Here is a 22,064-nt window from a genome sequence, read left to right as displayed (position 1 = left end):
GAATGGTGCATAATGTTGAATGTATTTTGATCTTTTAGTATATCCGTTCCGGTGGTTCATAGAGATTTATCTGTGAATTAAAATGATATGTAACAGTCTCAAAAAGTAAAAAAAGAAGATAATTTTCACTGTTTTGAAGTAATAGTCCGTTCTCACTTCCAAACTAAATATCAGCGCGCGGTTGGGACACAATTTCTAAGTCGTCATTAGCAATGCGTCTCTTCAAATGTAACTTTTGGTCCTCACTTTTGGAAACATTTTTCGATCTTACTCTGAATGAAACAAACAATTATCTAAAATTGATGTCATTGAATAGCTATAATATAAAAAAAAGTTCTATATTAATTAAGGAGCAATCTTTATATTTATCAGCGAATAGTAATTATCTTCGTGTAATTGAATTGTTATTATATAAAAAACGTATATTAATTAAGGAGCAATCTATATATTAATCAGCGAAATGAAATTATAATTATTCGTGTAATTGAATTGCTATAATATAAAAAGTTATATATGAATTGAGGAGCAATCTATATATTTGTCAGCGAAAAGTATTTATTTTCATGTCCTTGAATTACTATAATGTAAAAAAGCTATTTAGTAATCAAGGAGCAATCTAAATATTTATCAGCGAAAAGTCTAAGTACGCTCACAGGCATCTGAATCATTGTTTGTCACTAAAATGTTGTTTAAAACCATTTTGGGTCCATACAATGAGATAAACAACACATCTGAAGATATTTAGTGTCTTTGATATACAAAAAAGTTTCATTGTATGGACCCAAAATGGTTTTAAACAACATTTTAGTGACAAACAATGATTCAGATGCCTGTGAATACAACCTCATTTGGCTGATACATTATCAACGCAAAATCTGACGCAGGGACTAGCAATAGACGGAACTTAAAACACGCGAAATTCCTAATGATTAAGCCTAGTACTTAATGATGACCTATCTGCAATTTCATTCGCTGAAAATGTAGGTTGTATCTTAATGCTCATTCGGATGTATTTGGACGGTTTACATACTCAAAAAGTGGTACGTTTAAGTCCGCTGCAAATAGATCGCGTAGTAATCTTATTTAGCAGTTAAACTTTATGACTTAACTCTTGGGAATCTTAATTATGTTTGCAATACAACTCTTAAACACTACATTTAATTAATGATATTATTAAAAAATTTACGAACTTCTCCAACTGATGTACCGGCATACATCCGAGGTTGTTTTCGATAAAATGGCCGAGGAGTTCCGAATGCTTAATGCTGAGTAGTTTTCTTCTCACTTGGCTGTCAAGTGAGCAGTTTATTCGGACCTCCTCGGCCATTTTTATCGAAAACAATCTCGGGTGTATTTTGACGGTTTACATACTCAAAAAGCGGCACGTTTAAGTCCGCTGCAAGTAGATCGCGCAGTAATTTAGCAGTTAAACTTTATGACTTTACTCTTGGGAATCTTAATTATATTTGCAATAATACACTTCATTGGCAATCAATTTAAACTTAGATCAATAAATACAACTCTAAAACACTACATTTAATTGATGATATTATTAAAAAAATACGAACTACTTCAACTGATGTACTGGCATACATCCGAGATTGTTTTCGGAGCTCCGAATGGTGAGCAGTTATATTCGTCGCATTGTGAATGTTTCCGTCTCATGTTAAACTGCACGTCATTTTCTGTTAGCACATCCCGACGACTTATTGAGAACCGTGATGATCAAATAGGCAGTGTCTACCGCAAGGTGCTCTTTCGCGGATACACGGATGAAACCTTCACTCAGCAAATACCTGTTCCGGCCTGGATGGGAATTGTTGGGCCTATTGTGAAGGGGGAGGAAGGTGATTCGATCAGAATCTTGTTCAAGAACATGGCTAATAAGCAAAGCTTCGCAATGCACCCACACGGATTCTTCTATAACAAGCAAGGAGAGGGTAATTCATTGTTCATTTCGTTGTCCTTATTATTCTGATCTACCATATCAGGTACAAAAAATATTACTGTGACACGCAAATAATTTAAAATAACTGATATAAATTCCTGTATAATCTGTTTGGTAAACAACCACAATATGTCCGAGCATTTAAGCCGACTATAGCGCATTTTGTTTTTGAGCTGACATTAAAAACTGTTTCGCAAGCAAAAGCATTTTCTTTGAGAAATTTAGCCGGCAGTAGGACATTTCCGTCAAATCTGTTCCGCAAGAAAACTCAATTTGTCATATGATTCTTTCGTTAATAGAGGTAATTTATTTCCGACTTTCTTTTCAAATTCAGGTGCCCTTTACGAAGATGGAACGTCCGGCGCAGATAAACTGGACGATAACGTCGGCCCTGGCGAAACACATCTCTATATCTGGAACATCACTGCGAGACACGCCCCTACGGCCGACGACGATGCCTGTGTAGCTTGGGGGTACCATGGACACAGAGACCCAGCCCGGGACATTGCCACTGGTCTGGCCGGGTTCGGGCTTATCTGCAAGAAAGGTTTGTGGTTTAGTTTATTAAAGCACAAGGGTCAAAATATACTTGCAATATATATACATAGCAATATTTACATTCGCTTCGATTGGATAAGTGCGACGTCATTTAAGCAATGATATACGTCGTTACAAATATAAGCTATTGTTTTATACAAACGTATGTTATCGGTAACATTTCTGCTGATGTTTAATCGTAATGAACGATGATTTAAAATGTAAATATAAGTATTGATCGCCTCTCCTGCGTTTATGCTTTATGAGCACAGTAGTTCAAGTTCGAGGAAATAACCAAAAAATGCGATAAATCCTTAATTATATTTCGATGATTACTTTAAGGCACAGAGCTGCGCTTGCTGTTCGTACGGATATGAAGTACTATTAAAGATAAGTGTAACGTTTTGAATACTACAGGGACTCTGGATGCCAATGGAAAACGTAAAGATGTCGACAAAGAGTTCGTTGTATACGCCGATATCGCTGACGAAAGCATAAGCTTTTGCTTTGACGATAGCATTCAAAAATGCGGACAACCTGATGTTTGTCAGGCCAGGGCGGTAAGTATACAACTGTCTTGGTTTTTTAAACGTTGGAAGAAACTTAAGCGGTCAATGTGCTCAGACAGAGCAGAACTACACTGAATAGCACTTCAAAAAGCAATGCTTTATTCAAGGATACTGATGACGAAGACTTCGGACTGTCAAACGAAATGCATCACATCAATGGCTATGTTTACGGCAACCAGCCCCCGTTCCAAATGTGTCCTGGAGAACGAGCGGTCTTCTACGTTATGTCATTGAATCTTGCCAGCCACATCATGAAAATTCTTGGACATACCATGATTATAAAACATAGGCGGTAAGTACTATTTCCGATCAAGAAACGTTTGATATTAGTATGGACTTTTGAACCACTAATGTTTTTACAAAATAAAATGCGGAATTTTATATTGATAGTAAAACATTTAAATGATCACAAAGACGAAAGTTGAAATTAAGGTTTTGAATTTCGAAAATAGTTTGCATAAATGGCGCATGTTTAACTGTTTTTTAACCTCACGTGGCCCGCCCATTTTAAAGTTCTTATATACCCGTCATAGGCAATTTCATACTGCCATAAACTGACAGTACGGTTTTGAGATGATACTGTCACATATCTAACGCGCGTCTAGAAATAGACATTTTTTAGATGGAAAGCGCTTATCAAAATGTGTTTTAAATCTGTAACTTCCTGTGTGTGCAACTTTTCCAAACATTTTCCATAGCATTTTTTGTGCATCAATACGGCCTTTGGTGCATTTTTGGACTTCTGTCAATTGTTACAGAAATGATTACAGGTGAAATTGATTAAACTTGAAAGTTGTCTAAATCACTATATGAAATTGTGTTCTGTACAATAAAATAAACATCGCATGCCTCGGATAACAGTATTTCCCTCATATTGACAATATGAACTGTCAGGCTGGAAGACATGCGATATTTATTTACTATTGCTTGAGTCGTTTCTGTGTGTTTGCAGCACGGAGAACGCATTGGTTAACTCAGCCAGTTTTCTAAGCGCGTACACGGTAGCCGCTCATCCTGGCCATTGGCTTCTTTACTGCAGAAACCTGGACCATGTCACTGGTGAGTGATGTAAACGTCTCAGTCTGCTGAACTGACAAGTTAGACTAGTTCAATAACATTTTACGTGTCTCATAAACATCATGTTCAATGACAAAGTATTGGATTTCTTGTTTGTAATCTGAATGAAAGTCCTAAGTTGATTGAATATTATAGACTCTATATGCGTTTCTTCTTCAGAGGGTATGCTTGCTTTCGTGGATGTATCAAACAAACCAGTACCTTCAAACATCTCTCGTGTTGGTCGAAGGCGAATGCCCGGGAGGACCAGAACCTATTACCTTGCCATAGAAGAAATCATATGGGATTACGCACCAGGTCTCACTCATGACAGGTATGGACCTGTGGTTTTTGGACGTAAGGCGTCTCATTCATTCGTGTTCACCAACTTTACTTTTAAGCTTCGTATCATACGCCTACCGGCTTTGAACATGATTAAGCTTTTGGATTTTTCCTTGTAGTTTCCATTGTATTTTCATAACATTCAAGCAGCAACATTGCGAACTGTCACTAAGTACTTTGACTTTATTTAACCAGTGCTTAGACATACAATTAAATATCAGTTTAATTAAGTGTAGAGTTCTCTCAAACAGTATTCTACAAACTAACTTTAGAAATTTCACACACATGAACAAAAGGTCTGTATTATGTTTTGGATAAGTTCCAGCTCCGTGTTCCTACAACAAGGTCCAGACCGGATTGGTTCCCGGTACAAGAAGGCTGTATACCGACGATACACGGACGCCACATTTACCACGCCAGTAAGGGGAGACGGGGACAGCCACTTTGGTTTTACAGGTCCTCCTATTAAAGGCGAAGTAGGCGACAGAATTGTGGTTGTGCTTAATAATAAAGCGTCCAGAGAATATTCATTTTTGGCCGGAGGTGTGTCCATGTCAAAAGAAAACGAAGGAGCCGTGTACAAACAAAGTGTTGAAGGTGAGTCCACCAATACGTTTGTGTTAGTCTTTTACTAAGACAGAGCCAGAGCATGTACATTTGCGAAACAGAGTAACTTAAAATTCTGAAAATAAGAATGTAAATAAATGTATTGCCCGAACTTAACAGTCAGTACTTTATCTGAACCATTATACTTGAATAAAGCACAAAACACACTTAAGTGAAATTCATCGATGTCACAGGGGTAAGATTTGTATATGTCCCAGAGTTGAACATAATCTATGTCACAGAAGTGAAATTTGAAGGAATTATTTAAACATTTAGTAGCCCCAAAGTTGTTTAAAGGATATGTAGACTGGCATGGGTTTATCGATACATTTACTTCTTATGGCTTTAAACCTTATAAGGAACAGTGCCTGAATATCCCAAGAGGAATGAAAACATTCGGTATTATCCTAGCAAGTCGTTGTTAATGTTGTTTGAGCGGTATGTCCAACTGCGCAATTTTAGATTATAATTTAGTCCAGTGCTTTCTTTCGACATTAAACCTCCCTTTTCTGTATTAAGAAATATCGTCGATCATATTAAGCTAAAACTCAACTGCTTATTGTTTAGTATTGAACTCGAAATAGTATTCACTGTATCTGAAAAATCGTAATAATCGGTGTTTGTTATAACAATTAACATTTACATGTAAAAAGAACGTACTCAGGTCCAGTCATATTTTTATCCGCAATATTTGTATCGGTTATTATTATCTTCAAAGCAACGACCGCATCTGGAGTGAGTGTTGCGCCAGGAGCGACCACGAGGTATTCATTCTTTGTCTCTCCAATTGACGCTCCAACAAAGATCGACCCAGTCTGCCTCACATACATATATCGCTCCGCTGTAGACCTAGAAAAAGATTTTTACAGTGGCCTTTTAGGCCCCATGCTCATATGTAAACCAGGGACGCTCGACAGTGATAACAGACAGGTTCGTTCCTCTTAATTTGTTTGAATTTGATCCAGCTATATTTCATCCTTAAAATACTGGATCATATGTATTTCCTACACTTATACATACATTATTTTGGAAATCAAGGCTAATCCTAGGATTCAATTTCATTAGCAATTCATTTATTTTGTCAAATAAAACGCGTTCTTACAAGTGATAATTCAAAACAATGTTTTAGGAAATGTACCTACCAGTCAATTTGAAAGTCTTATTTAGTGTTTGACATCGTTGTCCTAGAACAAGTACTGTACTAGCTAGTGTATGCGTCATCATTTGAAACCCAAAGATAATACACTTAAATTGAGATGAAAACAGAAATATGTTTATCTTTATATGTTTTGGTTCGATGAAGCTTTGCACGAGCGTTTGTGGATTGTATGCTATAACAATTTCATGTTAAGCTGGAATGTATGCTATAACAAGGACCTGTTATGCTGGACTACATGCTATAACAAGGACCTGTTATGCTGGAATGTATGCTATAACAAGGACCTGTTATGCTGGAATGTATGCTATAACAAGGACCTGTTATGCTGGAATGTATGCTATAACAAGGACCTGTTATGCTGGAATACATGCTATAACAAGGACCTGTTATGCTGAAATACATGCTATAACAAGGACCTGTTATGCTGAAATACATGCTATAAGAAGGACCTGTTATGCTGGAATGTATGCTATAACAAGGACCTGTGATGCTGGAATGTATGCTATAACAAGGACCTGTTATGCTGAAATACATGCTATAACAAGGACCTGTTATGCTGAAATACATGCTATAACAGGGACCTGTTATGCTGAAATGTATGCTATAACAAGGACCTGTTATGCTGGAATGTATGCTATAACAAGGACCTGTTATGCTGGAATGTATGCTATAACAAGGACCTGTTATGCTGGAATGTATGCTATAACAAGGACCTGTTATGCTGAAATACATGCTATAACAAGGACCTGTTATGCTGAAATACATGCTATAACAGGAACCTGTTATGCTGGAATGTATGCTATAACAAGGACCTGTTATGCTGAAAAATATGCTATAACAAGGACCTGTTATGCTGGAATGTATGCTATAACAAGGACCTGTTATGCTGGAATGTATGCTATTACAAGGACATGTTATGCTTTCAGCGACGCGCTAATAGAGAATTTTTTCTAAACTTTCTCGTGGTTGATGAAAACCTGTCCCATTATCTGACCGAGAACATCAACATGTTTGCGACCTCCCCCGCAACTGTCGATCCTGAAGATGAGGGATTTCAGCTTTCTAATAAAATTAGAGGTATTCTAACAACTGATATATTACTAGTACGGATAATATGTTTGTTCCAATAGTTTCCATTGTATTACTAACAGTAACAAAAACGCCATTCTTACATGTTTTAAATCTGATGTATCAAACCAATCTCAAATGTTTAAAACATAAAACAATGCATTTTTATAAAATAAAGTATAGAGTCGTCAGTTTACTTACTTATTTCAAACAATATTTGAATCTGTATAATATCTTATTTATGCAAATATCCGTGTACATAACATACACTACAACTACATTTTTTTGTGTATGTCAAGTAGGAGATTACATACTTCAGTGTATCTATTTCAGCCATCAATGGATTCACATTTGGAACAGTACCTAAACTAGACATGTGCATTGGCGATCGAGTCACGTGGCATGTGTCCTCGTTAGGACCTGATATTGACAATCACCATGTGACCTTTGAAGGCAACAACTTCATGTTTGACGGCATGAATATTGACACAGTGTCTGTTTTCCCGGGAATGGGACAAACTGTCCGCATGATCCCCGACCAACTTGGTAATGGCCTTTCTCGTAGTATCCTTTATCTCATTTAACTGAATTTTGCGTCAAGATCATTATGTTATGATTTTTCATGTTTAAGAGTTAAAAAAATCTATACAGTCCCTCAATTTTGTGGTTGTATTTTACGTTTACATTCAATTTTCAATGTTTTTTGGGAAAGGACCGTAACTGATGTTGGTAAAACTCGTGGCCCAATCCCTTTGCATGTCCTTTTTATATGTACGTAAGCTTTGTTACATTGCACTGTTTCTGTTCCTTTGTTGTTATCATTATCATATAATGTGTAAATGTATCGTCATGCAATAAAATATGTTTAAACCAATTTTCAATGTTTGACATATTTACATTACAGGACGTAATCGGTTGCGCTGCGGTCAGCTTGGCCTTGAACGAGAAGGGATGTTTGCTTGGTATAACGTCAATTCATGTGGAAGACGTATCCAACCTGGTCCGCTGTCTGGGATCACACGTCAATATTACATTAGAGCAGTAAATGTGGACTGGGACTACGCACCTAACAAAGTGCACCCAATTACTGGGGAAAGTTTGTTTGAACCTACCAGGTGAGTTGTTGGTCTTCAATTACACTCAATTAAACAAGTAACTATCATAATTTTCCATTATTTAGTTGCATGTGAAAGCGAGACCAAAACGTATCTTATGATATATATTGATTACTTTATAAAGGTAAGTTCTTAAACCAAGCAGTATACCAATTTGACCAAGTGTTAATTAAACCATCTTTGTATTCGCTTTGTGTATAGATTCTCAAATTTCTACGCGTTCTATGAAATGTCATTTTTAACAAGGTGTTAGTAAAAGCCTTCAACATACACTGTTATGTGTAATAGTCAAAATAATTCGGGATAAAATTAAATGATCCTTCTAAAGCATGCTTACCTTTATCTTTCAGTCCCAGTTTCATTTACGTGAGAAATGGATCTGACTTTGTTGGCACAATCTATACTAAGACCGTGTTCCAAGAATTCACTGACAACACATTTACACAGATGAAACCTCACCCTGCGAACCTCGGTGTAATCGGTCCATTCATACGTGGGAATGTCGGAGACACTATAGAAATACATCTGAAAAATATGGCAACTTTTCCATTGAATATAGTCCCTAAAAATCTTCCTTTCGCAGATGGATCAGTAATAAGCAGTGCATTGCCTACAGATCCAGGCAACGTCGGAATATATAGTTATTCTATCCCACATCGATCTGGACCAAAGAAAAATCAGCCAAATTGTGTGGGAACTATATATACCTCGCGGGTAGATCCATTGAAAGATGCACATAGCGGACTGATTGGTCCAATGGTTATATGCAAGGCAGGAACTCTTAATCAAAATGGTATAAGAACTGATAACATTAATGTAGAATTTGCAACAGCATACTTCACTTTTAATGAAAATCTGAGCCATCACAGTACAGCAAATTTCGCAGCAAGGGCTCCGGGTAGAGTAAACGTTGCGGATCCTGAATTTGTACAAAGCAATGAGTACTTTGCAATAAACGGACGCATTTATGGAAACTTGAATGGCCTTGATATGAAGGTAGGGGATATGAGTGCTTGGTATGTCTTTGGAATGGGTAGTGTTTTCGGCATCCATACAGTGCATTTCCACGGGCAACTTTATTTACGGAGAACAAAAATAACTGTACGTGGGGACGTTCTTGAGGTTAACTCGGGAACGTATGAGACGGTAGAAATGCAAGCGTACAATCCGGGCACATGGCTTTTTCATTGTCACGTGGGTCCCCACGTGATGGCTGGCATGGAAACCTTCTACAGAGTTATGCCTTGATTCATCAATCTTAAAACGTAATTTGAAGGTACTACCTTACAGTTATATTGAAAAAGTTATCTTTAACAGTGTTATACTCCATTACTGTCGTTGAACATTACAATATGCTATTTTAAATTCAAGCAGTCCTTCCAAATAATCTCTTGTCAATTATGTATTTAAACGAGTTGCATCATGTTGCCTTTGTGTGTTTTGTCTTTCAATATGAAATGTTAGATTGATTATTTCATTTACGCGTTTTTTAGTTTAATGTAAATTACCAAGACACTTTTTCTTTTTCAGATAAAAATGGTCACAGTCATCAACCTACGTGCTTACCATCTTGGACAAATAAAAGAGGAACTCGACAAATAGCACAGCGTTTAATTCTTTATCTTTGCGGCCTGGCAAATATAATGTATCACATTTAAATTAATATAAATTGAGTTGCATTCTAAACCACAACCTAGTCACCTCGTCACTTGGTTGATTCTTTAGTACATTGCCAATGGTCCTAGAGTTGCATTCTCAAACACACCCTAGTCACCTCGTCATTTGGTTTATTCTTAAAACATTGCCAATGGCCCAACAGTTGCATTCTAAACCACACCCTAGTCACCTCGTCATTTGGTTGATTCTCTCGTACATTGCCAATGGCCCAACAGTTGCATTCTAAACCACTGCAGGTAGTCATCTGACCATATAATGACATTGACCATTGTTTGTATGATACTGAAAGCGACAACTCAGTTGCATTCTAAAGCAATCTTAATAATAAAATGCATGTTATTTTGTTGTTGATGTTTGGTATTACATTGCAAATCACACGGGAGAGACGTTCGAAAGGACTGCATATAGTCACCTGACCATGTTACATAGAACATTTGACTACTTACACAGAGTTTCACTCCACGCAGCGCAAGTCATCTGACGATATTATTTACATTCCGTATGAGCTCAACTCTAAAGCATTGCAGATAGCCACCGGAACATATAACTTATGGCATTTATTACCATCATTACGACTAGTCAGCTTACTCTATTATGTATAAAACTGACAATTAAAATTGAGGTGCATTCCTAAACACTGCAGATTGTCATCTGACCATATTATGTATGATATTGTTTATGCCACCCTCAGATTCAGTCTAACGCCAGCCGGATCATTACCTGACCATATAAATGTATGACATCCATAATGGCACAATGATTTGAACTCTTAAACCCGCCGGAGAGATACCTAACTGTTTCATTCTGCATGACATTGACATCGGCAACATGTATTTCATACCCACTGGCTATACTGCTGCTTTCTAAAGCATACCTGGTAGCCATCAGAACATATTAATGTTCATTAAACGTTACAATACCAATAAACACACACTTGCGTTTTTAAAACTCTGGTGAGAGATACCAGTCCATAATTGGTCCAATATGTATAACAGTGACACAGACTACATAATTGCAATCTATACAGTTGTTTCTTAAGCTTGTATATAGTCGCCTGACCATATCGTGTATTACATTGACAATATTTACTGAGAAGCACTCAAACGCGCTGCAGATATTCGTCTGAACCTATCGTGTATTGCATTGAGAATGACAATTGGGTAGCACTCTAACGCACTGCAGATATTCGTCTGAACCTATCGTGTATTGCAGTGACAATGACCACTGGGTAGCACTCTAACGCACTGCAGATATTCGCCTGATCATATCGTGTATTGCATTGAGAATGACAATTGGGTAGCACTCTAATGCCTGTAGATATTCGCCTGACAATATCGGGTTTTACATTGGCAAGGACCACTGGCAGCACTCTAACGCACTGCAGATATTTGCCTGACCATATCGTGTATTACATTGGCAAGGACCACTGGCAGCACTCTAACGCACTGCAGATATTTGCCTGACCATATTGTGTTTTACATTGAGAATGACAATTGGGTAGCACTCTAACGCACTGCAGATATTCGTCTGAACCTATCGTGTATTGCAGTGACAGTGACCACTGGGTAGCACTCTAACGCACTGCAGATATTCGCCTGATCATATCGTGTATTGCATTGAGAATGACAATTGGGTAGCACTCTAATGCCTGTAGATATTCGCCTGACCATATCGTGTTTTACATTGGCAAGGACCACTGGCAGCACTCTAACGCACTGCAGATATTTGCCTGACCATATCGTGTTTTACATTGAGAATGACAATTGGGTAGCACTCTAACGCACTGCAGATATTCGCCTGATCATATCGTGTATTTCATTGAGAATGACAATTGGGTAGCACTCTAATGCCTGCAGATATTCGCCTGACCATATCGTGTATTACATTGGCAAGGACCACTTGCAGCACTCTAACGCACTGCAGATATTTGCCTGACCATATCGTGTTTTACATTGAGAATGACAATTGGGTAGCATTCTAACGCACTGCAGATATTCGCCTGATCATATCGTGTATTTCATTGAGAATGACAATTGGGTAGCACTCTAACGCACTGCAGATATTCGCCTGATCATATCGTGTATTTCATTGAGAATGACAATTGGGTAGCACTCTAACGCACTGCAGATATTCGCCAGACCATATCGTGTATTACATTGGCAAGGACCACTGGCAGCACTCTAACGCACTGCAGATATTTGCCTGACCATATCGTGTATTACATTGGCAAGGACCACTGGCAGCACTCTAACGCACTGCAGATATTTGCCTGACCATATCGTGTTTTACATTGAGAATGACAATTGGGTAGCACTCTAACGCACTGCAGATATTTGCCTGACCATATCGTGTTTTACATTGAGAATGACAATTGGGTAGCACTCTAACGCACTGCAGATATTCGCCTGACCATATCGTGTATTACAGTGACAATGACCACTGGGTAGCACTCTAACGCACTGCAGATATTCGTCTGACCATATCGTGTATTACAGTGACAATGACCACTGGGTAGCACTCTAACGCACTGCAGATATTCGTCTGACCATATCGTGTATTTTATTGGCAATGGCCACTGGGTAGCACTCTAACATACTGTAGATATTCGCCGGACCATATTGTGTATTACATTGACGATAACCACTAGGAAGCACTCTAACGCACTGCAGATATTCGCCTGACCATATCGTGTATTACAGTGACAATGACCACTGGGTAGCACTCTAACGCACTGCAGATATTCGTCTGACCATATCGTGTATTACAGTGACAATGACCACTGGGTAGCACTCTAATGCATTGCAGATATTCGCATGACCTTATCGTGTATTTCATTGGCAATAACCACTGGCTAGCACTCTAACGTACTGCAGATATTTGCCTGACCATTTCGTGTTTTACATTGAGAAGGAACACTGGGTAGCACTCTAACAACTGTAGATATTCGATTGACCCTATCGTGTATTACATTGACAATTACCACTGGGTAGCACTCTAACAACTGTAGATATTCGATTGACCCTATCGTGTATTACATTGACAATTACCACTGGGTAGCACTCTAATTTACTGCAGATATTCGCCAGACCATAAATTATCGTGATTTGCATGGACGATAACCACGGGGTAGCACTTTAATGCACTGCAGATACTCGCCTGACCATATCGTGTATTACATTGGCAATGACCACTGGGTAGCACTCTAACGCACTGCAGATATTCGCCTGACCATAAAGTGATTTGCATGGACGATAACCACTGGGTAGCACTCTAACGCACTGCAGATATTCGCCTGACCATATCGTGTATTACATTGACAGTGACCACTGGGTAGCTCTCTAACGCACTGCAGATATTCGCCTGACCATATCGTGTATTTCATTGGCAATGACCACTGGGTAGCACTCTTACGTACTGTAGATATTCGCCTGACCATATCGTGTATTTCATTGGCAATGAACACTGGGTAGCACTCTTACGTACTGTAGATATTCGCCTGACCATATCGTGTATTACATTGACAATAACCACTGGGAAGCACTCTTACGCCTGTAGATGTTCGCCTGACCATATCGTGTATTACAGTGACAAGGACCACTGGGTAGCACTATATTGCACTGCAGATATTCGCCTGACCATATCGTGTATTACATTGTCAGTACCACTGAGTAGCTCTCGAATGCACTGCAGATATTCGCCTGACTATATCATATATTACATTGCCAGTGTCCACTGGGTACCACTCTAACGTACTGCAAAATTCGCCTGACCATATCGTGTATTACATTGACAGTAACCACTGAGAAGCTCTCTAACGCACTGCAAATATTCGCATGACCATATCGCGTATTATATTGACAATAACCACTGGGTAGCACTCTAACGCACTGCAGATATTCGCCTGATCATATCGTGTATTACAGTGACAAGGACCACTGGATAGCACTCTAATACACTGCAAATATTCGCTTGACCCTACTGTTTATTACATTGGCAATGACCACTTGGTAGCACTCTAACGCACTGCAGATATTCGCTTGACCATATCGCGTATTACATTGGCAATGACCACTTGTTAGCAGTCTAACGCACTGCTGATATTCGCTTGACCATATCGTGTATTACAGTGACAAGGACCACTTGGTAGCACTCTAATGCACTGCAAATATTCGCTTGACCCTACTGTTTATTACATTGGCAATGACCACTTGGTAGCACTCTAACGCACTGCAGATATTCGCTTGACCATATCGCGTATTACATTGGCAATGACCACTTGGTAGCACTCTAACGCACTGCATATATGCGCTTGACCATATCGTGTATTACAGTGACAAGGACCACTGGGTAGCACTCTAATGCACTGCAGATATTCGCTTGACCCTACTGTTTATTACATTGGCAATGACCACTGGGTAGCACTCTAACGCACTGCAGATATTCGCTTGACCATATCGTGTATTACAGTGACAAGGACCACTGGGTAGCAATCTAATGCACTGCAAATATTCGCTTGACCCTACTGTTTATTACATTGGCAATGACCACTCGGTAGCACTCTAACGCACTGCAGATATTCGCTTGACCATATCGTGTATTACATTGGCGATAACCACTGGGTAGCTCTCTAACGCAATGCAGATATTCGCTTGACCCTACTGTTTATTACATTGGCAATGACCACTTGGTAGCACTCTAACGCACTGCAAATATTCGCTTGACCATATCATGTATTACAGTGACAAGGACCACTGGATAGCACTCTAATGCACTGCAAATATTCGCTTGACCCTACTGTTTATTACATTGGCAATGACCACTTGGTAGCACTCTAACGCACTGCAGATATTCGCTTGACCATATCTCGTATTACATTGGCAATGACCACTTGGTAGCACTCTAACGCACTGCAGATATTCGCTTGACCATATCGTGTATTACAGTGACAAGGACCACTTGGTAGCACTCTAATGCACTGCAAATATTCGCTTGACCCTACTGTTTATTACATTGGCAATGACCACTTGGTAGCACTCTAACGCAATGCAGATATTCGCTTGACCATATCGTGTATTACATTGGCAATGACCACTTGGTAGCACACTAACGCACTGCAGATATTCGCTTGACCATATCGTGTATTACAGTGACAAGGACCACTGGATAGCACTCTAATGCACTGCAAATATTCGCTTGACCCTACTGTTTATTACATTGGCAATGACCACTTGGTAACACTCTAACGCACTGTAGATATTCGCTTGATCATATCGTGTATTATGTTGACAATAACCACTGGGTAGCACTTTAACGCACTGCAGATATTCGCCTAACCTTATCGTGTTTTACAATGACAAGGACAAGTGGAAGCACTCTAATGCCTGCATATATTCGCCTGACCATATCGTTTATTTCATTGGCAAAAAACACTGAGAAGCACTTTAACGCACTGCAGATTTTCGCCAGACCATATCATGTATTGCACTGCAGATATTCGCCTGACCATATCGTTTATTACATTGACAATAACCACTGATTAAAGCAATAACTACAGTGTTTCAATCTATGGCACTGTAGATAATCCACTGACCATATTGACATTGATAATTGATTACATTCTTAAGCACACCGGTTAGTTACCTGACCATAAGTTTTTCTTAGCATGTATTGCATTGACATTGACCACAAAGTTGCTTTATATATGTATATCGTGAACAATGAACAAAGGTTTGCATTCTAAAGCACTTCTCATATCTTCCTGACCATAGTATGCATAACATTGAATAGTATCTATCTTGCTTTCATAACCACTGCGAGTAATCAGCCGTCCAAATGTTGTCGGAAAATAACACTTTCAGTTAATATTTCTTGTAATCATATACCCGACTTTAAATAAAGAGGCCTGTATATATATATATATATATAAATATATATTCTGTTTTAAAAGTAACACTGACCACATAATTTTAAGCACTGCTGATGACCACCTGACAATATCACTGACAAGGACAACAGAGGTTGCTTCCTTAAGCACTGCATATAGATACATGACCATACAATGTACAAGAAATAAAATATGCATAGCATCATGTCCGAGCGATAAAATAGAAGAAAAAAACATGCATGTAGATCACCGAAAGAAGTTGTTAATTACCTCAATTATAACATGTTAAGTATACACATGTTTGAAAGACATTACTGTTTAATAGGGATGCAAACGAATATTCGAATATTTGATCAAACGTTTGGTATTCGAATGTTAAAATCGGTATTCGAATATTGGAAAAAAAGAGTAACAATACTAATTCTCAATAAAGAGAATAAAAAACCTTTTGCCTACAACACTGTTGTTGTTTATAAAGTTCATTTTTTTTTACAACGACTGGCCCCTAATGCGAGAGGTGTGAATGTGATGACAATACACTAAACACGCGTCATACGTCATTTAGGGACATATCGTCGGGTACTGAAAAAAGTCCCCTCTACTTTTACAATAACTGACTAGGAATCGGCTTTAACACCAATGTTTTGTCTTGACTGCAAATTAAGCTGTGCAACATAGCTCAAATCACAGTGATGATATGCATGCCACGTGCTACAATAATGTAGTTACATATATGTGCTTTAAACTGTTTTCCATGTTTCGATACAATGTTCGTGCTTTGAAATGTAAATGTATAGTATACCGTTTTAAGATCTATTTCCTCTATTGTTGAACAATAGATGAGCCACATCCAGATATGTTTTCGTTCTATTATTTTACTAGTTCTCGTGTTGGTTTGGGTTTTCCATAGTTATATTTAGTCAATTTACAGGTCAATCTCAGAACGAGACTGCTTGTCCTACGAAAAGACCCTCCGTTGGCGCAAAACGCTATTTGACTAGGAATCCATCTAATTTCACATTGTTTACAAATATATAGGCAGCGGAATTGAAATTATTCGATTTTGTTGTTTGTCTGTTTATAATGTATTGTTTTCTTCTTTCTGAATTGCGAATTTCAAAGGCTCATTTAGGGAAAATCAAGCTCCACATCGCGTACTGGTTACGACAAAGTTGGGTAAAATTGCCCCGGCATACTGTAACAATTGTATTTGGTTTCAACCCACTTTACTGTTAAAATTGAATTGAACGGGGATAAAAAGAATATACAATATCAATCTCTACAATATGTGGGAATAATCTAAAATGTATTCGTTTGAATTACATTTACAAAACAAACAATTATGCTTAATGTTAGTTTTTCAAACCTCCCTTTGTCGCTGCTCGCCAAGGGAGATTAATGCGTAGAAGATTGAGAAACACATCGTATATTGTTATAGTACCTTGTAACCTTCATCTATTCTGGTGAAAAGTTGGTATAACAATCTTTTTTTTTCAAAAAACAACAACAATATTCAGGGCCGTTATAATTAAAGACCCCGTTTTTATCAATTCAAGTATACATTTTTTAAAAACACTTTACTTCACATTTTACCTTGCAACGTTGAAACTCAGATGCATACAAAACAATGCGGATGGTCACCTGGCCATTTTTATTACGTATTACATAGACACTGACCACATATTTAATTTCTAAAGCATTCCGTAAAGTCACCTACCCGTATTTGTATCCTTTTGCTAATGGCCAGCAAGTTTAACTATAAAGCACTGCTGGTATGTCACCATTATTTATTTTTTATTGAGTTTTACATTGATATATACCACAAGGTGGACCAAAACCATTTTTAATATATATATACAGAGTTTCATTCTTAGGCATTGCGGATAGTCACCGGACTATAATATGTAAATCATTGACCATGACAATTGAGTTGCATTCGAAAGCTCTGCGGATAATCACGTGGCCATAGTTATCTTTCTTGTATTATAAACAAGATTCACAATGACCAAGAAGTTGCATTTTTAATCACGCAGGATAGCCACCTGATCATATTTACATTCCATTGTTATTATCATTTACCACTGAGATGAATTCGGCATTGCGGATATGTCACCATATCATACTGTTGTATTACGTAATACATAAACAATGATAAGAGAACTGCTTCATAACGCACGATGAATATCCACCTCGCCATGTATTGTTGTGTATGTATAACATTGGCAATGTTCACTTCGATGCATTCTCAATCATTTCGGATTATCATTTGACCAGACTGTTCAGTTTCGTATATTATATAAAGCCCGCCGAATAATCCCCCGACCATTTTTTATTTATTTATTTCAATGACCCCTGTTTTGTATTTTAAAGAACGCTTGGTAGTCACCTTACCTTTCCTTATTATATATTACATTGACAATGACCACAGAGTTACATTCTATTAAAAGAGGGATGAGCAACCTTTTGTTCACTTTCATTAAGGTTTGATCTGCGTTCACTAACTCATTCAAGGGGGGGGGGGGGATATTTATTCGTGAATGGCACAGGGTAAAATGGTAAAATAGTTTATGTGTCCGCCCACTTGCAAAAGGTAAAGAGTGTTCCATCATTGCTACTTATGCAGTTCATATTAGCAGGAGTGGGTCCAGGAATTGAGGTGTGAGGTTGCGTAACTTATGGGCACAACCTTGACATTCGCCCCTCGGAACTGAACTTTAAATAGTTTACATATTGGATGGGGTTGTTGGTACTCCGCCAAGAACATCTTAACAATAAACATCATTGTATTTTTAGCGTTCTGTTTTACTTTTTCTCTCTTCGATATTCGCATTAAAAACCAAGGCATGAGAGTGATTCAAATCTTGTTACAAGCGTCTTTATTATTGAGTTAAAAACGAATAAATAAAATGATCTTCCAATGTATTTGTAATTTGTTTATGTTGTCACGTGTGTCTCATGCGTGTCTGTTTATGAATGTACTATGAAACAATGATTATCATACTAAACATTTGCCTGATGTCATTGGCTCTGTTTACGAGTCATAATTGAAACTACGTGAATGGGGCCTCCTCTTAAACAATGTGATGTGTCAATTTTGTACAAAAACCTGTACAAAAAGACAATATTCAAATTTGAACTTTAAAGCAATATATGCAATATATAAAAAGAGACAGCGTTTTAGGGGCCGCAGGCAAATGCGTTTGTATACCATTCGTACTTATCATACAGATGTACATAGCATTTAATGAGCGATAAATACTTGGACACCGGTGTTGAGTTATTCCACCTTCTTTCTATCAAGTTCATGAACATGCTGAATTTATGAGCTTTGTTGATCAAATATTGGAAGATTGATGTTTGTCTTCGAAATATTAAAATATTTCCATCACCATTCATATGATATTATATGATATATTCGTACTTCTATTGAAAAAAAAATCCCATGTACCCATCCCGGTACTGACATTCTATGGAAGCACCATTTAAAAGCGACAAATATGGGGTTAATTGAAATGTTTATTGAGAGTAACGAAAATACAACACTATCAACTAATCCTATATACATATATACAATATTCAAGTCACTGGTTGGTGAATCTAGGAATAACTCTGTATGCGCCTTCCATGCCAGCTTCCACGTGTGTGCTCACGTGACAATGAAAAAACCAAGTGCCCGGATTGTACGCTTTCATTTCTACCGTCTCATACGTTCCCGCGTAAACCTCGAGGACGTCCCAGCGGATCTTTATTTTTGTTCTCCGTATAACTGTCCATGGAAATGCACTGTATGGATGTCGTCATCCATACCCATTCCAAGACATACCAAGCGCTCCTCTGTCCTACCTCCATATCAAGGCCATTCAAGTTTCCATAAATGTATCCGTTTATTGAATAATACAGATTGCTTTGCATGAAATCAGGATCCGCAACGTCTACTCTAGCCGGAGCCCTTGCTGCGAAATTGGCTGTACTGTGGTGGCTCAGATTTTCGTCAAAAATGAAGAAAGCTGTTGCAAACTCTACTTTAATGCTATCAGTCGTTTGACCATCTTGATCAAGAGTTCCTGTCTTGCATATAACCATTGGACCAATCAGACCGCTATGTGCATCTTTAAGCGGATCTACCCGTGAAGTATATATAGTTCCAATACATTTTTGCTGTTTTCTTTTGGGACCTGAGCGATATGGGATAGAATATCTATATATTCTTACCTTGCCTGGATCTGTAGGCAACGCACGGTTTATTACTGATCCATCTGCGAAAGGTAGATTTTTAGGGACTATATTCAATGGGAAAGTTGCCATATTTTTCAGATGTATTTCTATGGTATCTCCGACATTTCCACGTATGAATGGACCGATTACGCCGAGGTTCTCGGGGTGAGGTTTCATCTGTGTGAATGTGTTGTCAGTAAATTCGCGAAACACGGTCTTAGTATAAATTGTGCCAACAAAGTCAGATCCGTTTCGCACGTAAATGAAACTGGGACTGAAACGTAATCAGTTCAATTAACTTTAGGTAAACCAGAACAATATAATGTTACCATACACCCAATAACATTCATATGCCAATTATGCACTATAACAAAGGTTTTTCCTTTATGTATAAATATACGAAATACTCACATAAAACTAAATACCGTAGGATACTTATATAGGCAGCGGAATTGAAATTATTCGATTTTGTTGTTTGTCTGTTTATAATGTATTGTTTTCTTCTGTCTGAAAATTGCGAATTTCAAAGGCTCATTTAGGGAAAATCAGGCTCCACCGCGTGTACTGGTTACGACAAAGTAGGGTAAAATTGCCCCGGCATACTGTAACAATTGTATTTGGTTTCAACCCACTTTACTGTTAAAATTGAATTGAACAGGGATAAAAAGAATATACAATATCAATCTTTACAATATGTGGGAATAATCTAAAATGTATTCGTTTGAATTACATTTACAAAACAAACAATTATGCTCGCCAAGGGAGACTAATGCGTAGGAGATTGAGAAACACATCGTATATTGGTATAGTACCTTCTAACCTTCAACTTTTCTGGTGAAAAGTTGGTATAACAATCTTTTTTTTCAAAAAACAACAAAAATATTCAGGGCCGTTATAATTAAAGACCTCGTTTTTTATCAATTCAAGTGTACATTTTTTTAAAACACTTTACTTCATATTTTACCTTGCAACGTTGAAACTTAAAAAGCATTATTCTGCAATTTATGAACAGGGCCCTTAGTTAAAGCTACATTCTGGACGATATCAAATATCCTGGACGCCGACTTATTACATTAACAACGACCACTGCGCTGCATACTAAAACACTGCAGATTGTCATCTGGCCATTTTCTATTACGTATTAAATAGACAATGACCAAATATAAATCTAAAGCAGTGCGTATAGTCACCTACCCGTATTTGTATCCTATTGCTAATGGCCAGCAAAATTCATTATAAAGCACTGCGGGTTTGTCACCGTTATTTCTTTTTTATTGAGTTCTACATTGATATATACCACAAAGTGGACCAAAACCATTTTTAATGTACATGTACTTTATGATCAATGATCACAGAGTTGCATTTTAAAGCAGTGCGGATAGTCACCTAACCATATTATGTAAAGCATTGGCAATGACCAGTGGGTTGCATTCGAAATCTCTGCGAATCACAATTACCACACAGTAGCATTCTTTAGTACGTCGGATAGTCATCTTCCCAAAAGTTTGTATATGTTTTACAATGACCACTGAGTTTCATTCTAAAGCACACCAGATACGCACCTGATCATATAATACATTCCATCGTCATTGCCATTGATCACTGAGATGCATTCTAAAGCATTGCGGATTTGTCACCATATCGTATTGAGGTATTATGCAATACATTAACAATGACCAGAGAACTGCATCAAAAAGTACGACAAAAGGCTACCTCGCCATTTAATGTTTTTATGTATAACATTGACAGTGACCACTGAGATGCACTCTAAAACACTTCGGATAATCATTTTACCAGACATTTCAGTTTCATGTATTATATTAACAATGAACACAGAGTTTTCTGAAGCTCGCCGAATAGTCCTCTGGCCATTTTTTAAATTATTTAT

At 37.8% G+C, this 22,064-nt stretch overlaps 1 protein-coding gene across 1 annotated transcript; it reads left to right on the top strand.

The window, feature by feature from the left end:
* The first annotated feature begins 1,663 nt into the window (after window positions 1-1,663).
* Window positions 1,664-8,404, top strand: LOC128208646 (ferroxidase HEPHL1-like). Its single transcript, XM_052912193.1, has 11 exons — window positions 1,664-1,940; window positions 2,283-2,495; window positions 2,903-3,045; window positions 3,162-3,346; window positions 4,007-4,113; window positions 4,291-4,444; window positions 4,778-5,049; window positions 5,777-5,988; window positions 7,144-7,294; window positions 7,619-7,831; window positions 8,190-8,404. The coding sequence occupies exons 1-11, from the start codon at window positions 1,664-1,666 to the stop codon at window positions 8,402-8,404; spliced, it is 2,142 nt and encodes a 713-aa protein (XP_052768153.1).
* The last annotated feature ends 13,660 nt before the right edge of the window (window positions 8,405-22,064 follow it).

This window comes from Mya arenaria, chromosome 11 (genome assembly GCF_026914265.1).
Source record: "Mya arenaria isolate MELC-2E11 chromosome 11, ASM2691426v1".
Lineage (NCBI taxonomy): Eukaryota > Metazoa > Mollusca > Bivalvia > Myida > Myidae > Mya > Mya arenaria.
Note: the sequence above shows the minus strand (reverse complement) of the source record. Positions and strands in the feature narration are given on the sequence as shown.